At 36.5% G+C, this 19057-nt stretch overlaps 1 protein-coding gene across 1 annotated transcript; it reads right to left on the minus strand.

The window, feature by feature from the left end:
* Positions 1-6428: 6428 nt before the first annotated feature.
* On the minus strand, positions 6429-11305 carry LOC131028633 (potassium transporter 26). The gene is made up of 10 exons (XM_057958946.2): positions 11024-11305; positions 10872-10919; positions 10423-10670; positions 10108-10330; positions 9651-9902; positions 9451-9501; positions 8523-8783; positions 8322-8374; positions 7849-8218; positions 6429-7640 (listed from the first exon to the last, which is right to left on the minus strand). Exons 3-10 carry the CDS (start codon positions 10579-10581, stop codon positions 6748-6750), a joined length of 2262 nt encoding a protein of 753 aa, XP_057814929.2. The 5' UTR covers positions 10582-10670; positions 10872-10919; positions 11024-11305; the 3' UTR covers positions 6429-6747.
* Between the last annotated feature and the right edge of the window lie 7752 nt (positions 11306-19057).

The following is a 19057-nucleotide window of genomic DNA, read 5'->3' on the forward strand; positions in this document are numbered from 1 at the left end:
AGAGGATGCAAACAAAAGGTTGTGTGGCCTGGATTTTCACCAGGCCGCATCCCTTTCTGTTCTCCTCTCCCGCTCAATATGGGTAAAAGCTACTAAAACTCCCCTAGCCTTTTATACTTTGATGGACATCCATAGTTTGTTTAGAAGCTGTGCTTTCATTCACTGCAGGAAGGGAGTATGTGACCAAGTTTATGGAGTTTAGTTTTTATCCCTGTCAAATGCCTTTTGCTTGAAAGTTTGTAAAGCCTTTAAGCAACAATGGGTGTCCATGTCATCCTCCCAACACCAATCTTACCAAATCAATTGTTGCAACTTGAGAGGGATGTACATACCTTCACATGGTATCCATTATGGCACAACACCCCTTACATCCTGCTTGCCATTCCATTAGTAAATGTATTGACTCCTATTCCATAACAAAAGGGAGCTGGTCTCATAAATGATTTCAAGCATCCCTCAGTTGTGTTAGTTCCTCTCATGACCCTTATTTCCTCCTTTTTTAATTCATTTTCCCCTCATGCACTATCCAACATATATGTGGCTGGTGGTCGATGTGACAAATTTCTTAACTCTGTGATATCTTCCCAGCCAAACTTTAAGAAACAACTAAAATCACATTGAAAAGAAATCACCCAAAAGATTTCATTAGTACGCCATGATGCTGCAAAACAATCTGCTTTAATAACTGCATTCCCCGCTCGTTGGCATCTTGTAACAGCTAACCCTTGAATACCTCACATTCTGATTGTTTCTCATCGTTTAAGGGAACAACTCCTAAAACCTGATCAAAGAATCATTTATAGACCATGGCACCAGAAAAGATCTTCTGTACATAGTACATCCTCCTATAATCGGCAAAACATGTAAAACCTAACCCTCTAACTCCTCACATTCTGAATGTTTCTGTTTTTTATTGTATACAAAATTCAGCCCACAACCTGTTAGCTTCAGCTTAGTATCTTTGTGGTAATGCTTTTCAGTATTTTGTTTCTAGTTCTCACAATGGGGAACTTCATGTGGTGCACAGAAATACTCGACAAACATCCAATATCATGCCATACTGAGCTGTATTATCTATGGGTTAAAGTTGAGCATTTTGATTCATCCTGCAGCAGAGTGAAAAGGGTTCACTCCAATTACAGAGGAACAATTCCTATGCCATTTCTGCACAGACCAAATAGTTAGGGTCTCTATACTAAGAATTACACTAATGTAATCTTTTATAAATATGCACCACCAACATGTTTTCTCTGCAAAAAGGAGTTTCCACCCTCCTTATGTGTTTCCAAAGTCCAAGTTTGAGACCGACCTTTCTTCTTGAAACTTTTGTACTGCTGCTACAAAGAGTTTTCTATACCAAATTAAGGCTAGTACATAAATTTGATTTGTTTTTTCTAGAAAAATATTTCTCCCTAGTTCAGACATTTGGTTAGGCCAGTGTATAAGTTCAAATAGGATAATGTAAATCATGTCTCTGGGCTTGCTACCCGATAATTGCAATCTGATGGTTTCTAATATATATTATCCAGTGGCAGTTACAGATACATGGTTTACATTATTCCATAGCAAGCCCAGATAAACTCTATATTTAATAGGCATCGTCACAAAAGAGTATATATAAAAAGAAGTAGGTCTCCCAAACATGATAAAACACAAAGAACACAAACAATAAGATGATAAAGATTTCCTTTTCAGAGAGACATTACATTAAAACACCTTGCACTACAGAAGGTTTACTTAAATTGACCATGCAAGATATACTGCAGTTCTTGGTTATTCCTTAAATTATTTCACATAAAAGATTGTCTTCAATCTGTGAAGGCAAGAACATAGCCTAAAACTAGCAAGTTTTCCACTCCTTGAGTTACACTTTGAACAAGCGGGCAATTATAATCAATTACTTATTTATCACATTAACAGTAAGTAGTGGTAAACGACCTTGGCCAGTGAATTCCCCAACAGACAGACACCATATTAGAAAAACCCTCCTACTGAAATATAAACAATATAAAAGGATGCTCTCAAGAACCCTTAAGAAACATTACAATACATTCTCATTAACAATCAAAGTGAGATTCTAGAAAGATATATACAACACACTAAAATCACATTGAAAAGAAATCACCCATGAGATTTCATTGGTATGCCATGGTGCTGCAAAACAATCTTCTTTAATAACTACATTCCCTCCTCGTTGGCATCCTGTAACAACTAACCCTTGAATACCTCAAATTCTGGTTGTTTCAGATCATGAGATACAACAGCAAGCTCATCGTTTGAGGGAACAACTCCTAAAACCTGATCAAATAATCATTTATAGACCATGGCACTGCAAAAGATCTTCTGTACATAGTATATCCTCCTATTATGGGCAACTTGTAACAGCTAATTCTGTAACTCCTCACATTCTGGCTGTTTCTGTTTCCTAGTGTGTTCAAAATTCAGCCAATCTGTTAGCGTCAGCTTAGTATCACTGTGGTTATGCTTAGCAGTATTTTTGTTCCTAGCCGTCACAATGGGTTACTTCATGTGGTGCAAACAAATAATTGGCAAACTTCCAAAATCATACCATACTGAGCCGTATTATCTATGGGTCAAAGTTGAAGATTTTGATTCATCCTGCAGCAGAGTGAAAAAGGTTCACTCCAATTACACAGGAACAAATCCTATGCCATACTAAGAATTACATCTATGTAATCTTTATAAATATGTGCCACCAACATGTTTGAGACCTTCCTTCTTCTTGAAGCTTTTGTACTGCTGCTACAAAGAGTTTTCTATCACCTCAAAAGTTACTTAACCAAATTATGGCTGGTACATAAATTTAATTTGTTCTTGCTAGAAAAATATTTATCTCAAGTTCAGATATTAGTTAGGCCAGTGTATAAGTTTAAAATAGGATGGTGTAAACCGTGTCCCTGGGCTTGCCACCTGATAATAGCAATCTGATGGTTTCTAATATATACCATTCAGTGGCAGGTACAGATATATAGTCTACATTATCCAATAGCAAGTCTAGATAAACTCTAAATAGTAAATATAATAGGCATCGTCACAAAAGGGCATAGAGAAAAAGCAGGCATCCCGAAAATGATAAAACAAAAAGAACACAAACAATAAGATATTAAAGATTTCCTATTCAGAAAGAAAACATTGAAACACACCTTGCACTTGCAGAAGGTTTACTTAAATTGACAATGCAAGATAAACTGCAGTTCTTGGTTATTCCTTAAATTATTTCACATAGACGATTGTCTTCAATCTGCATAAGGAAAGAACATAGCCTAGCACTAGAAAGTCTTCCACTCTTTGAGTTACACTTTGAACAAGCAGGCAATTAGAATCAATTACTTATTTATCACACTAACAATAAGTACTGGTAAATGATTTTGACCAGCGAATTATCCAACAAACAGACACCATATTAGAAAAATCCTCCAACTGAAATATAAACCATAAAAAATATGCTCTCAAGAACCCTTAATAAACATTAAAATAAGTTCTCATTAACAATCAAAGTGAGATTTTAGAAAGATATAATAGAACACACTAATGTCTCTCACAATAAACAAGAAAATAGGAAGCAAATAAAGGCAGAACCCAAATGAAACTAAGTCACGCTTCAGCAACTGTTAACATCTTTCAAGATAGAAGGAGAAATAAAGTAGAACTCATCCCACTCACCATTCGGAGGTTGCTCAACCCTTATAACTTCTACCATCTTAACACCCTCACTCATCTTAGTGAGCTGATAAGGTGACTGCGAGACACAGGTCAGAGCAATCTACAACATAGAAACCATCTTTTCTTGAGAGTTCTTGTACTTCATCAATTCAAGGTCAAACACTTCAGCAGACCATTCCTCAATACACTGAACCCATTTTGAGAGATCAATTCCATTATCTCAAGAATAATAATGCATAGGGACTTTTCCCGTCAAAATCTCAAGCAGCATATGTATCAGCCTTTTGTGACAACTTTTTGGTCTCAATCTGCTCAGGTGCCCTGTATTCTGCCAATCTAGTTGATACATGAGAAGAATTTAGGTGGAGAGCAAGCCCAAAATCAAAAATGTCCGCATTACCATGTTTGCCCAAAAGACTATTGAAGGACTTAATGTTTCCCATGTGAAACCCTTAAAGATCCATACTCATAGATATAGGCAAGGCCTCAAGCAGCTCCTAAAACCAAACTGATACATGTAGTCCACAGTCCAATGGTGTCTTTCTAGAACCTTGAATCCCTGATTCAGATAAAATTTATCAAAATGAAACAAATATTAACTGATATAAAAGACAAACTAGAAAGGTCAACATTAAGTTTAGAAGTAGTGGTCAGACTTCTAAGCTGCTGGTTTAAGATTACATTAAAAATGGAGAACAAACAAAACTTAAGATGGTCAAAAGATTCATTTTCTATCATACCTGTAGAACTTTTTGCTAAGGCATCCCAATAAAATGAAGCATCATGCTGAATTTTAACTGGCACAGCTTCTGCTTCTGCATTATGCTGTTCATTTATGTTTCATACTTGAAAGGGAATCACACATCATCATTTCAGTGGAACACAAAAGAAATTGCATCATGTGTCAAAAGGCGTGAATGAGACTTTCTTTGTTGCTTAAATGATAAAAAATAACCAACTGTAAACGCATCAAAATAAAATCAAACCAAAAAAAATCAGGAACCTATTTTGATGACCCTGCCAGGAAAAAGGAAAGAAAAATATTGAAAAAGAAATCCTGAGACTTAAAAAGAAAAACTGATAATATATATTTGAAGAATTTAAAGGGGATAAAACACAATAAAACTGCATTACAAGTAAAAATAATGTAGATATTGAGTACAAGTTACCAAAAGTAACTACAGAATTTAAAATAGGGAAAAAGCCAATGCCTACTATGGGCTTCTCTGGACCCTCGCAACTCATGCTATTGCAAGCAAATACAATTCAGAATAGAGTTTTAAATGTGGCGAGAGTACAATACCTCATCAATCAATATATGCAAACCTAAATAGAAAATAGAAAATACAAATACTATCTTAGACAGTCTTATGTATGCTTAAAAATAACTCATTAGTTCATGCAAAATCTCCAGAGTTGTTAAACAACCATCCAAATACACTCAGAAATGGAACAATTCAAGCAGAAATGCACTGCATCTCATAAATGTAGATTCAAATGTCAAATGTCCAGAGATCAATAACACTGTGACAAACATACAATACAACATCTATATGTCAATGAAGCATGTACAAACAAAACTGTTAAGCAACCATCCAAATACACTGAGAAATAGAATAATTCAAACAGAAATGCACTGCATCTCTTAAATGTGGATTCAAATGTCAAATGTCCAGAGACCAATAACAATGTTACAAACATACAATACATCATCTATAGATCAATGAAGCATGTATAAACAAAATTGAAAAAATAGGCACCAATATAGTGCTACAAGTAAAACCTCAAATATGTCTGAATACAACTGAAATAATTAACAGTGAAAGTAAGTCAGAATATGAAATTCATCAAAAATTGTTGCAAATCTATCCCCAAATGCAATGCAAACACAAATACAGATCTGAACTGTGACAACTGACACATCCATACAACAGTATCATTTTGATAACAAAAGAAGGATAAGAACCAAAAACCATATGTCAAGAGTACAATCCTTTAATGTAAAAAAATTAAAATTATAAAAGAAAATAGAAATTAGAAAACATGCACACAAACCATCATTCTGTCAACAGAAAGACAATCCAGATGGAAAACTTTGACAAAGAAGTCACTAATCCAAGCAGAAGGAAAGCAGGAATGACTTTGCACATATGCTTATTACTAAAACCTCAAAAAACCAAGAAAAAAATAATAGGAACATCCTCCACATTTCAGGGCAATATTCACTGTGTCTCCCGCTGCATATCATGATTCTTCTCTGCCATCACATATATAATAAAGCTCTTTCAAAAACCCTTTGCAGACTTAGCTGCCAGTTCATTGTGACAGAAGTAGTCACCCACTCATAGTGACACAACTAACCGCCCACTCATTGTGACAGTTTACATGTTTGCTACAAATATAGCTGGGGTGTTACATATTTCTACACTTTTTCAATGGATCGGGGGTCAATTTATTTATTTCCATTCAAATGCAAATGCACGGCTACACACAAATGTGATGGAAGAATAAAAATCAAGGACAAGATGTAGCTATAAGATACATATGTGGCCACTACGGCTCCCCAGATAACATTACATTTGTAATTCTGAAAAAGACATATTTTGAGAAACCATTTAAAACTACCAAATTACCACCACTTAAGCATTATCGTTCCATTACAGATACCTATTATAAAACATAGGATGACAGAAAGTGATTCATTTGGTATAAAATATGAGATGCGTCAATTATGATTTGAAAGATATAAAAATTGTCCATGCCTCAGTTTGATTATCCTTGTTGGTGAATTTTTTTCAAGCCAATATAACATTTCCAATAATATTGGGTTAAAAAATATACATTTTGGTTTCGGATGACGAAGGACAACAAGAATTTTTGGAGTTACCAAGAAACTTTATCTACCAGCCGAAAAAATTCCAATATACAGCTAAGCCATGAAACAATAACAAACAAACTCAACATAACATTTGTCTGTACAGACCAATTGCCTATTTACCACAATAGTCTCCCTTCTTGGCCTTGACACATTTTATTTTTAGCGTCATGTTTGTCTTATGAAGCCTAAAGTTCATATACCATTCCAACTTGAAGTAGCTGTTCAGGTGGTACCCGCATTGTAGAAATGGCTGATCTGCAATTGGTCTGCAGAAATCCATACAAATCAATGACCCGTCCTTCGAGAAAACCCCTATTTTTAGAAGTTCTCAGTGTGGTTTTCCCCAAAACATACACAGGAGCCCTTTCATTTCTTGCCCTCTCAAGTTGTTGCAATTCCTCCTGTGCAGCAATAGAGCAGCTGTTTTCTACAACTGAATTTCTTTCATGATCATCCGAGCCATCCCCCACTTCTTCATTTTTAATGTAATCATTTATACTTTCAATAACCTGGTTCAGAAATTCTTGTCCTTCCATGTTTGGGGCCACATCTCCATAACCATATTGAGCTAGACATCTATATACACCCTTAGGCTCAAATTTTCCTACTATAAATCTCTCCTCTAACAACACTGTTGTTACTGGAACAATTCTTATGGTCAAAATAATGAGAATTTCATGAAGAGCACCCACATTCATCACATAATGCCTCAGGATAGGTGGTATTCCATAAATAAGGTTGGTGCACAAAAAACACACTCCTGGAACACGAGTTTCTACATTAGCAATGAGTGTCTGAAGGTCTTCTGAGCTTACTTTTCTTTCTGTTAGATATTTATACTTGATCTGCCTGCCATGGTTCCAGGAGAACATTATAACCACAAAAAATGCTGAAATTACAAAGGGCACCCAACCTCCCTGTGGCACTTTGTTGAGCACAGCCGAGAGATAGACTCCTTCAATGAGACCAAATACAATAAGGAATGGCAATATAAGTAGAAAGTGCATGTTCCAAACAAGTAGCATCACCAAGCTCACTAAGCAGGTTGTAATGAACATGACTCCAATAACAGCAACACCTGCATACCCAATATCCAAAATACTGTATATGAAGAAATAGAGAGACAAAAAGACACGACAGCCATGTTACATGCTAATATAATGGGATGAGGAAAGAGCCTAGCGTTCAAGATAAATCTCTTTATTCTTTACTCAGCAGGATGAAAATAACTTTGTGTCTCACTTAATTCAATAAAAGTAAAACAGAATCTGATAAATAATCCTTACCATAGGCGTTCCCAATTTCTGGTCCACCCTTAAATCCTACAAGGATAGCAAGACATATGACCATGAGCACGTAGTTGACTTCTGGGGAGTAGATTCGTCCTTCATTATTTTGTGAGGTATGCACCAACTTCACCCGAGGGAAGCAGCCAAGAGCCATGGATTGTTTTATAATTGAGAAGCTGGCTGAAATCAATGCTTGACTAGCAACAATGGCTGCTAGAGTGGCAATAACAAACATCGGCCAATACACTGGAGTAGGAACTGCGCTGTAGAATGCATTCTTCATGTCTTCTGGATGCTTGATCAGATAAGCTGTTTGCCCAGTGTATGTAAGAATCAGAGCAGGGTATACCAAGGTAGAGTAAGCAATCTACAATTCAAAATCCAACATTTCCATAAGAGTGAAACTCTAATCATTTATAACAAGTTTATTATAGCTGAACTAGACATTTCTTTTATAATCAGTGGAAAACCTGGATGGATCTCTTATTAAAATGGCCCAGGTCAGCAAACATAGCCTCAGCACCTGGTTTCAATAAGATACAAAAAGCAGCTTTTAGAAACTTTTGGAGTCCTTGTTTTAAGTTATAATTTCAGTACTCAAAATCCTTGCCTAAATCATTGGAGGAGAGTAAAAGCAATTTAAGAATTTGTATGCATAAGTGAACACAGACCTGTTATACACAGGACAACACCTCCAAGCAGCACCCATCCATCTTTTTGTTGTTTCCGAAAGAAATAGACTATATAATAAGGGTTGAGTCCTTTGAATGCTCCTGGGTAGTGTTTTGCAATATTGTATATTCCAACAAAGGCATTGGCGATGAACCAAACGATCATTACAGGAGAGAACAGAAAACTCACTCTACCAGTACCGAATCTTTGAAGAAGGAATAGTAGAAGCAGGATTGCAGCTGACACACCCACAACAGCACCTGCACATCATGAATAAGTAAGATTGCTGACATTAATGAGTTACTGAAGAATGTCTTACCATTCAGGACCTAGTATAATACAATTACTAGGAAAGAATCTCTAGCGGGCACCATGCGAGAAATTAAATCTCTATTACCATGAAATTAACGCATAATTTAGAGAGCAAAGAGTGCTCATAGTTCGGTGAATAGTAATTAAACCTATGACTTCCGGGTAGGCTGATATCACCTAGTGATTGAAAAATGAGGATTGCAAATATAGACTCACAATAATTAAAGAATATAGTCTTGTAAGCCATGCAATCAAGGTGAATTTAAGGATAAAATAAGCTTGAACTTATCCTATGTATAATTCAATAAGCATACCTCTCCTCCGTACAATTCACTGAAACACATTCAATTAAGCATGGGACACCCCTAAAGTAGACAGGTTGGTGAACATAGCGAAGAAAAAGTAATTGATTGTTTTAATAATGTTTTAAAATTACATAATAGAAGTGCAGATAAGCTCGAGGCAAGCACAAGTTTGAAGTTAAACTACAAAAAGGTTTGGCTCAACTAGTATGAAAGAGAATATTGAGCTGCAATGCACACCGCGTACACAAATATTAACCACTATGTCATCTTACTAGCTAACTGGAATTAGAGTAGTGGATTTCGATCATACCTTGGCTCAGATTAGAGCTCTTTGACTGAATTCCTTGCACAGCTGACAGCACTGCACGGTTGAAAATACTAAAAAAATTTAATACAAATTCAGCATGTGGTGGATCAGTAGATCTTGAATAGCTAACCAGCTGCAAAATTTGAAGAAAGAATATTGATAGAAGAAACTCTTTTCAGAATTAATAGCTCTGGATTGCAGACCTGAAATTGCAGGAGTCAATGCCCCATCTCCAATCACCATACAGGTTCCTATCATGACAACTATGAGAAGAGCCTTCTGAAATGTTGCACTGTTCTCAAGCACTTGCTTTGTTCTGGAGTTGAAATTGTTCCCATGATTTTGACTAAAATACTTCAAGTTGGCATCTGATTGAAGGCGCTTGAATTGGTTGCCAACCTTTTGGCCAACATTAACATGCCGACATAACAATGAATAAAGTGCAAATGTACCTCCTGAAAGCAATGAAATACTAGAGCAGATGAAATTTCGATGCTTGGATCTCCCATTGACAAAAATTAATAATTACTTTATAAACCATATATGGGAAACATAAAAAAGAATGCCAACGAACATAAAACCTAAAAACTTATCATACAAAGAATGCCTCTAATATAACCCTAATCGAGTATTATACAAAGAAGCTTAATAAATACTTGCCTTCTCCATGATCATCTGCTCTAATTACAATGAAGACATACTTCACAAGAGCAATCATTGTTAGCGTCCAGAATACCATGCTAAGAATTCCCAACAGATCTCTCTCTTCAGGATTCTGAATATTAATAGAAGAGAATGTATAAAGTGGGGATGTCCCAAGATCTCCATATACAACTCCAAGCGTCTGGTAAGCTAGCAAAAGCGTTGCAGACTTCCCGAATATCTGTAATGCATTTTCCGCAAACAATCTTTAAGATAACTTTATAATACAGCATAACCATGAAAGACAATCTATTACCATATAAACCTGTTTACCTTAGGCTTGAAAAGGGGCGCCAAATATGCCTCTGAAATTGTTTTCTTCATTCGTTTCGGTTTCGGTGGCTCACCATTTGGGTGCTCAAGTTTATCATCTTGCACCACAATTGATTCCATTACAGTAACCTTTTCTGCACCTTGATCCATATCTTCCATCGCAACCTCTGTTACTGGGTGATATGTATCTCTCGCCACCAATTGAAAGAGAATTGAAAGAGTACCCAATTGTCCCTCTTATTTGCAACCTGTTGACTTATTATAGATCAAAAACAAACACACCAAAATAAGGCAGGAACAATGCAGCACAAAACAAATCTCCTTCAACCAAAGGAAACTTCAGAACACTTTGTTTCTATTAGAAAATCAAAGATTTCAGATCTCTCACTCTCTCCACCCTAACCGAGTTGCTATTTACAGCCAGAATTCATGCAGATTAAGTCACTCACCGACTAAAAAGTCTTGTCCCACCGACCCAATACTTGTCACCCTAGCCACTGCACCATGATTGATTATATGCTCATAATTAGCCCAGAGAAGATCATACGATGAGAACAGATGGGGAAAACATGAAGTTAATAAAGACATTGGTACAGCTTACCTCAAGTTATAGGCTATTTAAAAGTTGACAATAATTCCTGTCCAGAAGCCTTGATCTGAGCCGTAAAATCTAACGACCATTTTTGGAAAAACAGACCGAGTCTCTGATTCGTGCGTAATAAACTAAAAATTCACGGCTAGGCGGTTGCATGTAATTGCGAATAATCTATAAATGGCACCTTATATATAATATGCGCATACAAGGTTTTTATACAGGAAACAAACGTGTCACAGACGCGTACATGAAAAAAAAACTTGAATTAATAGCGTCGGGAGTGGGAGTCGAGATGACTCGAAACAAAAAAATCTGAAATTTTATAGGAATCAATTTTGATTTTGCCCCGTGTAAAATTTTTTCTGAGTATCATGCTTATTTCATGCTTCACTCAACTACACTCTAACTACTTCTCGTGATCTGGACGATATTTTTTTTTATCAGTCTCTAATTTGGATAGTTTTTTCTCCGCCGCCTTTACATGATTGGATTTTTTATTTTTTTTTGATTGGAGGGTTTTCTGATTTGTAGATTTTATTTCCGTCAACTTTATTGGGGTTTGATATGAAAGATTTTTTTTAATATGTTTTGTGGTCAATTTTGTAGCTTCTTTTTAGAAGTTTTAAAATTTAATACTTTAATTTAGTCGGACTATCTGTCTTTATCATATTTATATTATATATTATCTTTATATATTATAAAACACAGAATTATTTATAATATAAGTATAATAAATTGTGTATGGAAACATTACAAAATATTAAAATAAATGAAAAATTCATGGTTGATGCTTAGAATTTTTGAATATTATATATTATCTTATATATTATAAGGTACGTCTCTATGCTCCTCCTTAGCTTAGGTGGCCCCATGGATAGTTAAATGGCTGCTTATTTTGTAAATGATATTATTGGTATTAATTTTTACAAATAAAATTCATAAGCAAAATTCTAGGCAAGTAAATAGGAGAGAAAAAAAATATGGTGAAGTCATGTTTCTTTTTTTTCAATAAGCACTAGCCACTGCTTATTTCAAATGCTCATAAGCAACCGCATGGGGACATGGGGTAAAGCATAGAATTATTTATAATATAAGTATAATAAATTGTGTATGGGAAACATTGTGAAATATTAAAATAAATGAAAAATTCATGGTTGGTGCTTAAGAATTTTTAGGATTATGTTAAAGTTGATGCTTCCATAAAATTTGTAGTGCAATTTAAACTCTAAAATTTATGGAAGTTGTGGGGTCTCATGAATTGTATTATTTAGTAATTTAGAGAGGTAAATTTAATTTATATTTTTTGCTTTATGGGACCTCCTACTCATAAAATAGATCTTGAAGGCCCTTAGAATTGTGGTAAAGTAGAATCAAATATTAATTTTCTTAATATTTATTGAGTGATTGTGATTGTGGTTTTACCTTTGTTATCTTTTGGCCGAAGAGAAGATTTTGAAATTAAAATTAGTTTATACACCATTAGAAAAACCGACAACTTTATTATTATTTATTGATATACAACACTACTATTCTTATTTATTGTATTTATATTTGCATTTTATTATATAATTAATCTGCAGTCCTTTATTTAATCTGACCTTGTCGCCCTCAATCATTTTCTGAAAGGTCTACATTCTCACCTCCTTGAATCTATCCAATACCTTCTTGGTGGTTGCCTTCTCCAATGATTCAAAATTGGTATTGATATTGCTAATCAATTATGAGAGCTTACCGGAGGGGTTGGAGTTTGGATCTAGATGTACTTCCGGTACCACCTTCTACAAAATACCTACAGACATCTCAATTAACTTCTTGTCCTCATTCTCTAATTTTACTAAGTCCTGACTAGCTTGAGCCTGGACTGTTGCAACTACTATTAACATTTATGTTGGGAACATCTGTTTGATATCAAGAGGTTTATCAAAAGTAATAAAGATCTGCAGGAAAACTATTTTCCCTTTGTCCTTAAGAGTGTCAATTGCCATGACTACCGGGACATTATCATTTTTTTGCTCTCCCTTCTCCTGTACCTTATCATGTGCTTTATCCTTCTCTGCCTCTTCTCTTTCTGCAACCTTTCCTTCTTTATCCTTCTCATTTTCTTCAACCTGTTCACCGGTGTTGCCACTTGGTGCAGTAACATCCTTAGGAGTCTCTTGAGCCTCTTCACCTTTCATCTCCACTGTGTTTGGATGATCGGTTGAAGGATTTTAACTATCTGTAGCATCAAGGGTTGAATGGGTCAGGTCTACCGAATGAGAGGTGTCATCCTTCTAAGATTCATCTTCATTGATTGGCACCTGATTGTTCTTTAGAAACTTTTTCCATATCCCTTATGTTTCTTTTTTCGCTTCTTCAACCTTGCCAACCATAAGCTTGTTTACTCTATTTTTGCTTTTGAATTCCTTTCGGTTGGCCAGCTCCATAAGTTTATCAACCTTTTCTTGAGATATGCAAGCACTGATGTTTATCAATTCACGCTCTTTCATTTATTTATCTAATCTGCTTGTTGTTATCCTCCTAGCATCAAGAATATTATACAAATCTTTGGGAATGCTAGGTTCTAACTCAATTAAAGACTTGTTCAAGTTATGCAAATGCAATACAACAGCTTCCTCAACTTCCCTTTTCTCATTTTCATCAAAATCATCATAGTATACACTTATATACTTAAGATTATCATCCTTAACAATTTCATCAGCTAGTTCTTTTGCAGTTAACGAAGGAATAAAGGTATATTTACCTTCTACCTTGTCCGATTCAAGGTCCTTATCAAATTCTATTCTTTGCCTTCTTCCTCTTTTAGGCGTGTCGATCAGAGAGGGTTCTGACTTTCCCTTTTTACTCTGCACAACACCGCCGGATTGAGGTTTCCTGATTACTCTGACAAATTCAACTTTCTTCTTTGTTTTCTTTGCTTCCTCATTTGACTCTGTCTCAGAAGCAACATGGGATACAACTACATAAGTTCTCTTTGGTTTCTCCTTCAATTTCAACACTCCTTTCCCAGATGAGCTTTGTGTTGTAGATGACTTCACCGGAGTAGAGTACGACGTAGTCTCCTCAGGCTTTTCTTGGGAGGGAACCGACTCAATCTTATACTTCTTAGATTCCATATGAGCTTTCTCCTTAGCCTTCTTGATAGCTTCTTTGGTGAAACCCATCTGCTCTGTTATTGCCTCTGCCATCTTTGTTACTCTTCTCTTCCTTTCCGGCTATGTGAATTTCTTGTGCAATTCCATGTCTTTCTCCTTGAAAGTGCCAATTTTTTTCTTCTTGCAGGTCTACCGGTTTTCTCAAAAGGTGTTGAGCATAAGCTTCAAGAGTTTGAGCATCTACCTCATAACCTATGGTCATTATCCACATTGTTCTAGGCTCTACTGCCTCCATATGGCACTAGCCTTTATCCACCATGAAACAGATAGTGCCAGCATATTTTTCCACCACTTCCTTAGGAATTCTTATTATGTTCTTCATTCTGCCTTGGAAGGTTTTAAAGAAGCTCCACAGGGTAGTTATCTGATTTTCTTTGTTACCTAGTTTCTGCAAACCTTGTTTGATTTGAGTTGCCACCAGGAAGTCATAATCCATTGGAATTTGCCTATCTCGAGGATCTCATTCATGAAGTACAGGGCTAGACAAAAAATCAGTGAACCGAATTTGAATACATTCTTCTTGTCAGATTTGATTTTCTTTAAGTTTCTCAGGAGCTCTTCAAGAAGAACTGAACACAAATCATACTGCATATCTTCTTTTACCATTTGATAGGCTGCATATATCGCAATACCTAAGACCGAATTCAATCTGCTAGACTGGTAAACTTTATAGCCAATGATCATGGATGCAAATCTCACACCATGCTCCAAGATATCATCAATTGTCATTGATATGTTATCAAATTGAGCACCGGTTAGCTTTGTGATAGTAGGGTTCGTTATCTTCCTCAGATTAGAATTGTGACCAGTTTGATTTAGGCAAGTGATTGGATGGATAGTCTGTTTGGTTATCTTGTAAGGCCTATCTAGCCATATGAATTCACCGTGGACATGACTCAAAATGTATCTTACCCATTCGTCCTCATCGAATGTCGAAAAGTGAAGAAACTGTGTAAAACTCTTCTTCTGCAACCGCGCATATTTCAACTTAGGATTCCCAACTTCATCCATTATCGACTCAATCTACAGGGTTAGGATGTCCTTATTTCCAGTTTCCTCAATTGAAAAGTGGATATATGCCCTCACATCATCAACATGCAAAACTCCATAAGGAATGGACAAAAAGGCACCGTTGGGATCATCCTCGACAGATTTAAATGGGTGTCTCTTGAATTATGGTCTTGCTCTTTTAGAGACTTCTACTACCAAGGGTGTATCAATAGAAGAAGAAGATGCCATTTCAAGAAATTTAGGGTTCAAATGTTTTGATAAACACCTTTTTCTTCTTCCGAATACACAAGAATTCCTTGTTGGATCACCTCAAGCTTTCTGATTGCCTTGAAATCTGGTTCAGCTTGCTCTGCAACTTCAACTCTTTGATCGCAATGTGAGAATTGATTTATGTTTTTCCCCTTTTAAATTTGAAAACCCTAACTTTAAGTTAAAATAAATGCCACTATAAAGTTTAATCGGATGTCTTGTTCAATCAATCGGATGTCAAAATCGTCATGAAGAATTTAGGATAATCATCTCCAATCATCTTCAATCAACCTTGATCGATCATAGATCTCTCCAGGGGGTTCTGCAAGATTGTGCATGAAGATGCCACCCCCTAAGGCCGAAAGCCCTAGTTTTTGGATGAAGATCCTGCACCGGATTCGGGTGCAAATCCACTATCTATCTTGGATTCATCTTTTCTAACCCACATCTTCTCATGCTTGTTCTTGATCTCTTCTACCTTAGCTTTTTCTTTCTCATCTGTTTTCCCTTGTTTACTAGATCATTGTTCTTGCTTATGTAATACTTTGCAATGTGACCAGTTTTGTTGCAAGCATGACAAACAACATTTCTCTACAGAGGTCTGAAATTTATCTGATTTGGTCCCATCCCGCATTGGTTAGAGATATGTCCAAACATCCCACAAGCATAACATCTCTTATTCTGAAAATTGTTCATGACTACTCTGCACATGTTTGACTGGTGACCAAAATTATTGCATATGAAACACTGATAGGTAAAGGTAGGACCATTGTTCCTATTATTCATTCCATTATTCAACCTACTTCTTCATTGATTTTCCATATGACCAAATTTATTGCAAGTAAAATATCTACCATTGAATTTATGAGCATTAGTTTGTCTTACCAGAGGATTCTTGCTCTTCTTATGATTAGGTTTTGCACTGCCTTGACCAGATCCGGAGGATTCTCCCTTCTCAAATCCAAGTCCTCTCATGTCTTTCCCATGTCTCTAACTTTCCAGCATCTCATCAAGCCTTTTTGAGTTGGCATTGACCTCTTAGGGTAACAACATATCTTTCAAGTTATTGACCATTATTCCTTGATTGTGTCAACTCAAGCTTCAAATGATCATTCTCATAGGTAAGTCTGAAGCATTCATCTACTATGTCCTTTAAAGATTGAGTCAAACTGTAATGGTGGGAAAATGGTGAATGATAAATCAAGAAGGAAAACTACCCTTTCCCTCAAAGAGAGATGAGAGTTTCGCTATCAATTACCATTCAAGCACTTTTCACCATTACATTAGGAAGGGGGAGAAGATAATTCACTAGATTCAATCTCTCCACACAAAGATGGTAGATTGAATTCTAGATGAATTAGGAATGCTAAGTTGATCCCCTCTTCCTTGTTTGAAATGAAAAGGAATTGATTGAATTATGTAGTGCAAAAGTGACAAAGAATTGATTATAACTTGAGATCGGAATATGGGATGAAGTTGTGCACCTGGATCTGGCAGTAAAATGTCGAGATGAAGTCGCCCTGTGCATTTGAGGAAAAGTTGCCCGAATCGTGGCGGGAATGTACACGGTCCTCCGAAAAATCTGCGAAACGAAAAGGGTTTTTCTGCCTCTGCAAATGAAGCCTGAATCCGAAAGTACAGTTGCGCACCTGCAACCTACACATAGAAAAGAGAGGAAAATGGGTTGGGATTGGGGGTTTTCCTTTAGGTCAAACCCCAGTTTTGGAATTAACCAAGTAATGAAAGAAAGTACTTGCAAGTAGATGTAAGTGAAAGACTAAATTGTAAATCACCTCAAGGGAGGTTGTAGTAGCAATGTTGATAAAAATGCTTGTGTGGAATTGTATGTTGGAATCAATCTCCTCTTCAATGGTTGAATCCTTGACTTGAATGCAACACCTAGCCTTGAATGGAGACTTGAAAATGCTCAATGCTGGAAAAGAATGCTTGAATGTTTGATCACTTATGAATTTCCCACCTATCCAACTTATCGAATTTCCACTTATGCAAATGAGAGGACGAATGCTCCTTAAATACATATTAGTGGATCTAAATTTCGTCATGGGCCGACATCGGGGGAGTTTCCCACCCGAGGCACAACCCACAATGCATGCTCTAGGAAGGGTCCTACCCCAAAATAGGGCAAGGACAAGGATGCCACGCCCCTGTCCTGGGAGGACAAGGGCACCACACCCCTATCCAAGGGGGGACAGTGGTGCCACGCCCTTATCGTACCCCTTTCTCCAAGGCAGAATGCGGTCGGGGTGATGCAGAGGCCAAGGAAGAAGTTGTTTCTGCAAGCCAAGCAATCTTTGGCCTCCGATCAAGATAGAGGATTTGAGTCCGCATGCGTGAGGATCCTAATGCAGTCAAAAATTGCTAGGGTCACAATTTTTGACACTACATTTAGCCCCGACTTTAACGGGAGTATAAGCGTATGCCAATACTGTCAACAAAGTACAAGGAAACAAGATTGAAAGACTTTTACCACATCAAGGAGGCAAGATGTGCCAAGCCCCCAGTGGACTTAGGATCTTATGACTTCGATTGACAAAGTAAAAGGGAAGATCGAGAAGGGGAGAACTATGACTACAAGTAGCAAAGTTCCCTTCACTATGAGTCATGAAAGCAATGATACAAAAAGATTACAAAGCAAAACAAAGTTCACTGAGTGATTCTAAGTATCACAAGAAGGAAGATATGAGAGAAGTGTATGCCCCCACGTTAAAGCGATCGTACACGCCTTATAGGGAGCGATTTCTTTAAGGTAGGATACACCCAAGAGACAATAAAAACATAATGGAAAGCTTAATTGAAAACTAGATTAAAGATACAAACCATAAGCCTTCCTTGAAATGTCCCATTTTCTTCTATTCTTGAGGACCTTGAAAGTGTTGAATTGATTGGCACTCAACGGAGAAGTGACCTCCAAAGTGGCAACTCAAGAGTTGAGTAGCTACTTGATCATGATTGTTTATGCAAATGATATGAAATGCATGATCTAAAAAACTAGATTAACATGCTATGATTAATTTAAGATGCTAATGACTAGATGATTGAAATGAAAATGCCTATAGTAATGATGTTAAAAATATGAATGCAAGGGATCCTTATTGCTCCAAAATGGGAGATATTTATAGGAATTCCAAGACCAAAGCTGAGGTGGCAGGATTCAACGGTCTAGATCTGATCTGAAGATATCAAGGGCCAAGATTGAGGAAGTTGGAGAAGAGGTTTGAGGAAGGGACACTTGTCATCTCTATGGTGACAAGTGTCAAGGAGCCTTGCTCATGAGAGGGCAAGTGTCCAAGGGAGGAGACATGTGGCAAAAGTGCCATGTGTCTCAAGGGGATAATATCCACACCATAGGAGGTTAGGATAAGGAGGTTAGAATGTGCAAGATAGGATAAGGTTAGTTAAGCCCAAGGTTAGGTGGAATGGGTTAGGTTAGGTGATAGTTAGGTTAGGTGGTTAAAATTTATGAGTCATGTGCTCATTTGAATTTAGAAATTCAAATAATTTGGAAAATGATAATTAATCTCAACAAACTTGTGTTTGTTAATCTTAATTAGGAATTAGAAGAATTGATCAAAATGAGGGGAATTAATTAATCAAAGGGGGATAT

This window comes from Cryptomeria japonica, chromosome 4 (assembly GCF_030272615.1).
Source record: "Cryptomeria japonica chromosome 4, Sugi_1.0, whole genome shotgun sequence".
Classification (NCBI taxonomy): domain Eukaryota; kingdom Viridiplantae; phylum Streptophyta; class Pinopsida; order Cupressales; family Cupressaceae; genus Cryptomeria; species Cryptomeria japonica.

Excerpts from the sequence above, each read along its gene's own strand:
- LOC131028633 (XM_057958946.2), bottom strand. The coding sequence starts at position 10,581 with ATGGAAGATATGGATCAAGGTGCAGAAAAGGTTACTGTAATGGAATCA. Across the intron at positions 10,331-10,422 it reads CGCCCCTTTTCAAGCCTAAG|ATATTCGGGAAGTCTGCAAC; the intron begins GTAAACAGGTTT and ends AATGCATTACAG. Across the intron at positions 7,641-7,848 it reads AGAAATTGGGAACGCCTATG|GTGTTGCTGTTATTGGAGTC; the intron begins GTAAGGATTATT and ends TTGGGTATGCAG.